This window comes from Chaetodon auriga, chromosome 4 (genome assembly GCF_051107435.1).
Source record: "Chaetodon auriga isolate fChaAug3 chromosome 4, fChaAug3.hap1, whole genome shotgun sequence".
In the NCBI taxonomy this organism is placed as follows: Eukaryota; Metazoa; Chordata; class Actinopteri; order Chaetodontiformes; family Chaetodontidae; genus Chaetodon; species Chaetodon auriga.
In genome coordinates, this window is record NC_135077.1 from 10,102,151 (window position 1) to 10,112,612 (window position 10,462).

The 10,462-nt window shown below is 42.1% G+C and overlaps 1 protein-coding gene across 12 annotated transcripts in view; it reads left to right on the top strand.

Moving 5' to 3' along the window:
* Nucleotides 1-6,792, top strand: part of ptprdb (protein tyrosine phosphatase receptor type Db) — a 144,855-nt gene extending 138,063 nt beyond the window's left edge. For all 12 annotated transcript variants that reach the window (XM_076727847.1, XM_076727851.1, XM_076727852.1 and 9 more), the window contains 6 exons: nucleotides 596-774; nucleotides 921-1,047; nucleotides 2,427-2,552; nucleotides 2,639-2,793; nucleotides 3,182-3,317; nucleotides 3,413-6,792. In XM_076727847.1, coding sequence (XP_076583962.1) covers nucleotides 596-774; nucleotides 921-1,047; nucleotides 2,427-2,552; nucleotides 2,639-2,793; nucleotides 3,182-3,317; nucleotides 3,413-3,481 — 792 coding nt within the window. In that variant the 3' untranslated portion in view covers nucleotides 3,482-6,792. The remainder of the gene's footprint in view (nucleotides 1-595; nucleotides 775-920; nucleotides 1,048-2,426; nucleotides 2,553-2,638; nucleotides 2,794-3,181; nucleotides 3,318-3,412) is intronic.
* The last annotated feature ends 3,670 nt before the right edge of the window (nucleotides 6,793-10,462 follow it).

Below are 10,462 nucleotides of genomic sequence, written 5' to 3' on the forward strand. Positions count from 1 at the left end.
AAGATGTCTGACTAAATGTCCTCAGGCCTGCCGAGTCAAGCTAATTTTCTCATTTCAGTTGTCCAGTATGCCAGAGGAAAACCGAGGCTTGTGCTAAATACATTTGAATGAGATCCTTGAAATTGTCTGAACCTACTCTTTATTTTTCTTCCTTCCTGCCCCTCTGTTTTGTTTTGTCTCATTTCCACTGCACATGGTACGGTTCAACTCGCCTCAACTGGACTCGGCTTTCATTGGCAAAAGTTGTGCGTAGTACCTGGTGCTCTTTTGCTGAAGGTGGAGTGAAAACACTGCAAACCACCGATCAGAAAGAATCTTCACTACACAGAGCAACCAGAGACCTTTGTCTTGCTGCATTTAGCCTTTTCTGAAACAAATTTATCCCTTTGATATCCTCCGTTGTTTTTGTGTTTGTGTCACCTTGAAGATGATGTTGAGATCGTATTATCTGCAGTGGGGAACAAAACTGAGAAAAGTACCTGGTACCAAAAGACGGGCCAGGACAAGCTAAGCCGTACCGTGCAGTTGACACGAGGCTGCGTTTGGTCTGCTCCCCTCAGCTCTGCTTCTGAAGCCCATATCTCTTCTGTTTCAGCGTCTGGCCAGTGCCAAGGCCCACACGTCCCGGTTTGTGAGTGCCAACCTGCCATGCAACAAGTTCAAGAACCGGCTGGTGAACATCATGCCCTACGAGACCACGCGTGTGTGTCTGCAGCCAATCAGAGGAGTGGAGGGATCTGACTACATCAACGCCAGCTTCATTGATGGATACAGGTCAGATTTCCCTGCTTGTTGGCATTTAGTTTCAGGTTTAGATCATTCACTTACTGTGTGTACACTTAAATAGAGGATATCAGCCTATTAGATTAATAAAGTGGGAACATGGTCACAGTATTTAATTCATGTTTTTGTGTTTGTAGGCAGCAGAAGGCCTACATAGCAACCCAAGGCCCGCTGGCTGAGACCACAGAGGACTACTGGAGGATGCTGTGGGAACACAACTCCACCATAGTTGTCATGCTAACCAAACTGAGAGAAATGGGACGGGTACAGAAATACAAACACACACTAATACAATTAAGCACGCTATTTAGGGTACATGTTAGTATGGACCTGCTCTGCTGTGTCTGGTGATTGTAGGGATCCAAGCTGCAGACAGCTGATATTATGTGTCTGTATTAATAGTGCGGCTTTAAACTTTCCAGCTCCATTTCCAAAAAAGTTGGAAAGCTGTATAAAACGGAAATAGAAACAGAATGTGATGATTTGCAAAACACTGAAACCGCATGTTTAATTGAAAATAGGACAAAGACAACATATCAAATACAGCAGTAAACTGCACATGCACATTAATGCAGTTGTCATATTAATCCAACAGAATGTGAAGATTTGCAAAAAGAAAAAAATAGAAAGCCCATATTCGATTGAAAATAGCACAAAGACAATATATCAAATGTTGAAACTGAGAAATTTCACTGTTTTTTGAAAATGATGTCCTCATTTAGAATTTAATGCCAGCAACACATTTCAAAGAGTTGGGCCAGTGGCAACAAAAGACTGGAAAAGTTGTGAAATGCTAACAGAAAACAGCTGGTGGAACATCTCACAGTGAATTAAGTTAACTGGCAACAGGTGAGAACATGATGGGGTATAAAAAGAGCCTCCCAGAGAGGAGGAGTCTTTCTGAAGGAAACATGGGGAGGGGTTCACCACTCTGTGACAGACTGTGCAGGCAAATTGTGCAACAACTTAAGAATAATGTTTCTCAATGTAAGATTGCAAAGAATTTGGGGATTTCAGTGTCTACAGTTCATGATGTCATTAAAAGATTCCGAGAACCTGAAGACATTTCTGTACAAAAGGGACAAGGCCGAAAACCAATGTTGGATGGCTGTTATCATCAGCACTCACGCAAAGGACCCTGTGTATAAACCCGATCCAGAAAGACCGCCACCCTCTCTGGTCCTGAGCTCATTTGAGATGGAAAACTGTCCTGTGGTCTGAGAAGTCAAAATAAAAAATGGGCTTTTTAGTGGGGAAATCATGGACGTCACGTTCTAATTTTAAATGAGGATATCATTTTCAAAAACAATGAAATTTCTCAATTCCAACATTTGATTCTGTTTCTGTTTACATTTTGCACAGTGTCTCAGCTTTTTTTTTTGGAAACTGGTTTGTAATAAAAGAGTGTAAAGGTTCTGAAGGAAAATCTAGCCAAGAAAATATTTGCAACCCACACTAATTTAATTATTTTAGGTTAAAGTTAAGAGTTAAAGAGAAGGGTAGAGAAGGATAGTGGTGTAGTTATATCTCATCTGGCACAAGACTTATCTTCAGGCAGACATTTTCATGACAAAGTAGACAGAAATTGTTCTCACACTGATTCCTCAGACCTGATGTAAAGGCTCTTTGCTGTCCTCCTGCAGGAGAAGTGTCACCAGTACTGGCCTGCAGAGCGCTCGGCCAGATACCAGTACTTCGTGGTAGATCCCATGGCTGAGTACAACATGCCCCAGTACATCCTCCGAGAGTTCAAGGTCACTGATGCCAGGGTGAGTCATCAGTGTGTCGCTTCTACTGTATGACCATTATTTCTGCAGTCAAAGATAATAACGCAAAACACACTCTCTTCCTTTAGGATGGCCAATCGCGGACAGTTCGTCAGTTCCAGTTCACTGATTGGCCAGAGCAAGGAGTGCCAAAGTCAGGGGAGGGATTCATCGATTTCATTGGCCAGGTGCACAAAACTAAAGAACAGTTTGGCCAGGACGGGCCAATTACTGTGCACTGCAGGTAAGAACTGTATTTTTATACACTTTGATCATTATATTCATTGTCATAGTTTAAGAAAAGCCTCAATAAATGAGCGCAGAAACAGATCTCAAATGACTTGAACAGCTATAGGAAATTTTGGACTGACACGCTTAGCCTAAGGGTCAGTGCCCTATTCATGAGGCAACAGCAGCATGTGGTCTCCTGCTTATACGTCAATAATGTATACAGGGACTAATCTGATCTCTGTGAGCAAAAAATCTGAATTAGGCCACCACTGGTAACATAACCAGGGGAAGTTTCTCTATAGGGTTGTGAACATGGCACTTTAGTGTATTTTACATGACTACAGGTGCTACAATTCTAAATATATCTGGCTCTGAATATGTTTCCACCTGTCCACCAACAGTGCTGGAGTGGGGAGGACTGGTGTGTTCATCACGCTCAGCATCGTGCTGGAGAGGATGAGGTACGAGGGCGTGGTGGACATTTTCCAGACTGTCAAGATGCTGCGCACCCAGAGACCTGCCACAGTTCAGACAGAGGTGAGCATTCCTGCTGTTGTTATTCTGTCTCCTCTCTGGATCACACTGTCTTTCTCTGACACTCACTGACTTGATATGCCTCTGCCTCCCTCCAGGACCAGTACCAGTTCTGCTACCGGGCCAGTCTGGAGTACCTGGGAAGCTTCGATCACTATGCAACATAAACCCAGTGGCCATCTCTCATGCCACATCCCACCTAGTGCACTTTTCCCAGGTCACATGCGGCCTGAATTAATGCGCCAGGCTGCGATGTGTCGTTGAAGATTCTTACCGCCACATGCAGAGTGAAGGGGGACCATCGGCTTATCCCGTACCCAGAAACAGCACCTCTAACTGAGCCATAGCAACCTGCTTGACAAGGGTGTTTCCCTCCACCCTCCCAAACACACCCATTGGTCAGTCTGAAGAAGCAACTTCAACCACTGTTCCAATCAGAATACTTGATCAGATATTGATTTTTATTCGTTTCAGTGCTTTTGTGAGCACCCAGATTGCTTTACATTGTTTGGGTGTGGAAGTCTCACCTCGTCCACCACCAGTGTAGCATCACCAACCTAAATACAGGACCCGGCTACAGTATTTAGCTGTCACAGGAACTTTTGATTTTTCTATCTTGAGGACTGTCTAGAAGGAGTCTACACATCCATCTTATGGAAGCCTCGTGGACTGAAAGAACTGGGACTCTTGAGCACCAGAGAATTGCCAACAGGAGACGGAAAGCACAGAGCACACAGTATTAAAAAGACAAAGAACACACATCCCAAAAAAAAAAAAAAAAAAAGGAGAAAAAAACAAAACAAGAAGTGTTTTTTGTTTCGGAAACAGACTCTCGTTTCCTGTGAATGGAAAAGAAGATCTTTCTACCATACAGTAATAAAAACCACCAGTTCAACCTTATGCTTCATGATTCAAGATAAGGGAAATTTGAGAGAGGTTTAAAATGCATACCACAAAGTAAAACATTCATTTAGTTTTTTAGAAAAATATAGATATGTGACTATCTTGTTTTTTAAAAACTGGGTATTTCTTGTGGCACGTTTCTGTTTTTCTTTTCTTTTCTTTTTTGTTTCTACAGATTTATGACTTTGTCCCCACTGACCATTCAAGGGCCAAGTTGCATTTTATTCTTTTTCTGTGTAATCCAATGAGCTGTAGCGATTTTTAAAAAAAAAAAGTGATGCGGTACTGTTTTAAAATGTACAATCAAATCTAGCGTGGAAATTCTTCACAGTTCTATGAAAAACGCCACCATCGAGTGTCACCCTCCTGTATGCTCTACCCACACACACGATTCGCATGCACACTGGACTCTCAACCTCGTTTCTGTCTGGCCTGCGGTGTCAGAGAGGGCGGCCATTTTTGAACTCCCAAGGGGCCCACAGAGGTACGGTGTTCACCCTGCTGCTACCAGAAAGAATAATCTTGCCAAGTTGTTCTGTGTGCAGGTTGAGAGAAAGCCAGATAAAACACTACAGAGAGTATGCACAGCAAGCAAAATATGAAAAAAGAAAAACAGTTATTTATGTCTCCAAATAAGCTTCACAAAGATTTCTCAAGCAGGGAGCGAGAAAGGGATGTAGAAAACGGGGTGGGATGGGGGTCGAGGGGTCTGGGAAGGACGAATTTTCTCACTGGAATGCTCACCTTTGACTTTTCTCTCTGTCTGATTCAGTGTGCAATAAGTAGATGTATTATATATTTTTGTGTCAAGTCACTAACTGCAGTTACATGCCATTATGACGACGATGATATTGATGATGGTGCGTCATTTTCCAGACACAAGGATGTTTCGCTCAGTATGGTTCTCACCACCGTTTTACATGTCCAAACAGAGGTGCGACCCTCTGACCTTTCAAGACCTTTTATCACGTCACAACTCCAGTAGATGATGTCATCCTTGTGTGTGTCACGGCAACCGACGAATGATCGAACTCATATTTCAAACAGCATCTAATAAGTATTTTGATTTTAGATTTCTAGTGCCTTATATTACACGCCTATTTTGATAAAGTTACTTTAAAGGGTTTTTTGTGTATTTTATGTATGTATGCTTGTACGTATGTGTACTGAATGTCTGTGTATATGATTTTGTTATGTTACGGTATGTGAACGTATCTTGTAGGTTCTGTTTTTTGGCTGTGAAATTTTGTATGGACGGCTCTGTGTAGGCTGGATAGTTGTCATCACTTTTCAACCCAGCAACAACATCGTTATATCTCTTTTAATCAACAACAACAACAACAACAAAATCTGATCTGAAATGTGGTTTCAAAAATAGGTTGTTAGCAGGACGGTCTGACAGAAAAAAGTTTGTATGTCGACAGCTTTCCGTCTCTTCTCCCTGGGACACTTGCACAAGCTTTGTGTGTATATACTCTTTCATTGAGACTTCAGTTGCCTGCCATGAAATTTTGGCCACACTGGCGACTTCAGCACCGACTGTGAGCTGGCTCAGGCAAGTCATACTTTCTCAGCTATACAGAAATCTATATAAAGCTGAACAGCAGTGGCTATCTTTGTCAGTTTGGGCAAAAAGCAAAATAAACCAGACGGATACGCTCATAGCATCCCGCCTGAAGCCCTTCATCTAGAAACAGTCCGGTCATCCGTGTTCCTCGTTCTTAAATCTTTTTTTTTTTCCTTTAGCGACAAACGCTGAGAGAAGTTCAGGTGCTACGTCTCCAACGACACAGAACCTACAGCATCTTTTCTTTTTATATTCATTAATGCTTGACCATATAAGGGATCGTTGACAGTTTTCCACCATCTTGCAGTAACCCTGTTGTCGTTTTTGTATGCATGGTACCACTTTTGAGATGCCCCTTTGGTCGCACCTGTTATGGGAAGACTTGCACTTTCTCTCTTTGTACTATGCACTAATACTAGTATCCTATTATCTCTGATAAGCCCCCACCCCTCCCCCCCCAAAGGAGTTTTACTTGAACTCAGTAAAGATGGACCCTGTAATGCTCACATGGTTGTGTATATGTAAATAACACAAGACACAGAGAGTAATTGAAATGCATAAATACATGAATAAATAAATGATTAAGAGTGACTAAAAATCTATCAGATATACAGAATGATATAATAAAAAGGATGCACCTGAAATCACAGTTTATGGCACAGCAGTATGTGCAATACATCACATTGTGGATTTGTTGTACCACAAAAGAGAAGTTTCACGAAAAAGTGTTCTACTTTACCCCCCGATGTATCATGTAGATGGATAAAACTGGAGTTTATAAATTGTATAAAAATGAAAAATATGGTGTGTTACTTGGATCAGTTACCTCCAATTGGTCTGTAAATGTAAACTTTTTTTTGTTTTGTTTTCTGCTCCGGGTCAACAAGTGCTTTTTATTTTCTTACATTGGTTCTCGGAGCGTGTGAAAACCGAAAAACAGGTCTGTATGGATTTCTGTTCTCTGTCGACACAAGTTTCATTTGTTACAAATAAACTCAAGTGAAATAATTGCTGCTGCTGTCGTTTTGTATATGGATACAATTAATGACGATGAACAAAAATACATGAATTTTTGGTAACAATGCCAGAAAGTAACTGTAAAAAAAGGTGTTTGACTATTTCCAGTTTGTGCAAATTTAGACTACTTCTCAAGTACATCTCGGGGCCAAATGTTGTACTTTTACTCCAGTAATGTTGCACACACAGCAATCATCCCTACAAGTGGTCCCTGAACACAACAAGCACATAGCAGAGGATATCACATCAATGCACTCATGGAGAATGTCAAGAAAAGTAGGTGCAGAATGTCGCAATTATTTTTTTGAGAAGTAAAGGGAAAGCCAGCCTTTTAGTGGATTTGTTAGTTGCAAGGACAAATGCGCTTGGGTAAAGTTAAGGCTGGTGGAGTTTGGGTGCCCAACAAGCAGCTTTCACAGGACCGAGTTCTGTGAGCTGCAAAAACGACCTACTTGCAGTTCTTTTGAAAACTGGCTCTTGGAAAGACTCTGTTCCCCTGAAGACTGATTATGAGTAGCATCATCATCATCGCTACCGTCTGACATCTGACGCCTCACCAAAGACAAGCAGTTCTAGCCATCGCAGAGGTCAGTGTGATAGATGTGTTCAATCATTTGTAATGGACCCTGAAGGATGTCATAAAAATCCAAACGGCCTTTGACAGGAAAAATGTTCCCCATGTTCCAATGTGGACCCGAACCGTGCCAGAAAATGCCCCCGTCAGCAGAAACAAGCAGGTCCCCTCAATGTAAGTGTTCAGGCTGCTCTCTTGGTGTATGCCACACATGCTCTTTGCCCACTTGTTGAGAATATGAAGGATGACTCATCTGACCGCATCACATTTTTTGGGTTTTGCACCACTGACCTCTCAAATGTGCATTCATCTTTGTAATGGGGGCTTTATGCACTGTCACCCTGCTACAATATCCCTCGCTATATAATTGCCAAGAGACAATTCTTGCTGACACAGTCTGATCACATCCTGCGTTGGCATTCTCAGTCACCCATAGGAAGAGTTGCTCTTCTCTTTTTCCTCTCGTCTCACTAACACACAAGCATCACGGTCATCATGGGAGCTGTCGACCACAATTTCCAATCCTGTTTACTGATGTCTTTCCCATAGATCTAATTGCACTGTAGTTGCTGTTCCTGTTGAAACACTCAGACACATGTTATTGTGGCTGACCCTCTTTCAAAGCTTCTCACCTTCTTGATACAAAATCAGAATCAGCTGGGCCTGCTCAGCGTTTTCTACATGCCACAGAGCATGATTGGATGTTAACTGCTGAATTGTACCATGTTGTGTACCTGTACCTGTGTGGAAGCATTTGCTTCTTCTGTTTCTCCTCTCATTTATTCAGGTTTCTCCTTTAATTTGTCACCTCTGTACCTGCTTGTCACAGGACCGCAACTAAACAAACATGATGATTGGAGAGTATGATGCATTGCTGTAGATGAAACTATCCAACAGTGTATGAAGTTAAAATTTGCACAACCATAAACATCTACAGCAGTAAACTGCAACATACACATATATGCAGTCGTCTTATTAATCCAACAGAATGTGATGATTTGCAAAAACAAAAAAATAATGAAAGCCCATTTTTGATTGAAAATGGCACAAAGACAACAAATCAAATGTTGAAAGAGAGAAATGTCACTGTTTTTTCAAGGTTATATCCTCATTTGATTTGATTTGATCCAAATTTGATGCCAGCAACACATTTCCAAAAAGTTGGGCCAGTGGCAACAAAAGACTGGAAAAGTTGTGAAATGCTGAAAGAAAACAGCTGGTGGAACATCTCACAGTGAATTATGTTAACTGGCTGCAGGTGAGAACATGATGGGGTATAAAAAGAGCCTCTCAGAGAGGCGGAGTCTTTCTGAAGGAAAGATGGGGAGGGGTTCACCACTTTGTGACAGACTGCGCTGGCAAATAGTGCAACAATCTAAGAATAATGCTTCTCTATGTGAAATTGTGAAGAATTTGGGGATTTTATTGTCTATAGTACAAAATGTCATTAAAAGATTCCGAGAATCTGAAGAAATCTCTGCACACAAGGGACGAGGCTGATAACCAATATTGGATTGCCTTGATCTTCAGGCCTCAGACAGTACTGCATTGAAAACAGACATGATTCTGTAGTGGACAAAAACCATCGTCTGTGAACACAGTTCATGGCCACAAATGCAAGTTGAAACTCTACCGTGCAAAGAGGAAACTGTATATGAGCCAGAACCAGAAACGCAGCGACCTTCTCTGGTCCTCAGCTCATTTAGAGGGACCATCCAGCTGTAAACACATTTGAAATTGAAAAAAATAAAATCTACAAAATGTATTTTCTTCTGTTTTCAGACAACCAATTCAAACTATTCCTCACTTTTAAGAATGGAACCAAGGGATAGAAATGACAGTGCTGAGCCTGACAAGCTGAGTCTAAGTTGTCCTAAAACGTACAAACAGACAAGCTTCTCTATTGTGGCACCCTCGGGCCTTGATTTACATTTTTCTCCCCCCTCAGAATAGCAACATTATTTGTCTCGATTTAGCATCATCCAGAAATGTTTCAGCACCATTTTCTGGCTGTGTAATGAACGTTCCAGCCTCACAGGCCTTCTTGCATTGCTGTAAACTTTTATCCTTGTTAAATCCACATTGGGAAACAGTTTGAGGCTACAGTCTGCAGTGCGTGGAGAGTTGCGGCTGAGAGAGCCTTTGCTCATTCATGTCTGACTTGTTATTGTAAAGGCACTGCAGATTATCTTTCAGCGCCTCTACCCGGCTGTAGAGAGACCGTCTTGCTCCCGGGCTTCGGGCTGAACAGTTGAGATCAGCCTTCTCCCCGCTGCAGCCTCTGAAGCTCTGTTGCATTTGCCATGAGCTGTGTCATCAGCTCTATTCCCACCACTTCAAGATTTCCTCCAGTAGACTGTGTGGGATGCTCCCATGGTCTGTTAGAGCCATAAGCTTCTGCTTCAGCCCAAAGCTTCTTCTTTTTTTTTTTAATCATGCCCTCATGGCAATGCAGCAATGTCGCTGCTGACCATGTGTTTAACTGTTAACCTACACCAAATAGAGGCAGATAAAGTGGACCAAAGTGTTATTCCACACAGACAAACCTTTGCCAGGAACAAGAACACAGTTCTGTTTTCTTGCCTGGGCTTCAGTATCACAAAGAGCCATCTGAGTCAGGCTGTGATGTGGAACCATGGGAGTACAAAGCTTTTTGAAGCCTCGCCATGGCCGCTTAAGGTGCCTCCTTCCTGTCTGTTCTGCCAGGCTCCTCATCAGGTCCTGCTTGAATACAAAAGCAGGGCTGCTGGGAATACTCTGCTCTGCATGAGGCAGCATTTCACCTGCAAATGCTGGTCGGGCAGGTCATTGTCAAAGTTACTTACCACTATCTGTGCACACTGAGTGCAATGCTCATGCTGGAATCAAAGCCTTGTATGTGCAGACATCCTTGGCTACCTTTGGCAGTGTCTCTTTACCTTGCAGTTCAGTAGGTATTGATAATCTTTATTAAAATCATAACACAGCAGAAAATGTATTCATTAACCGTATAAACATCATCTTTTGGAAATAATGCCTTTAAAACCTGACATAAAAATGTTACCCCCACACTCTCTGAATAGGATCTATCATATCCAGAAATTTTCA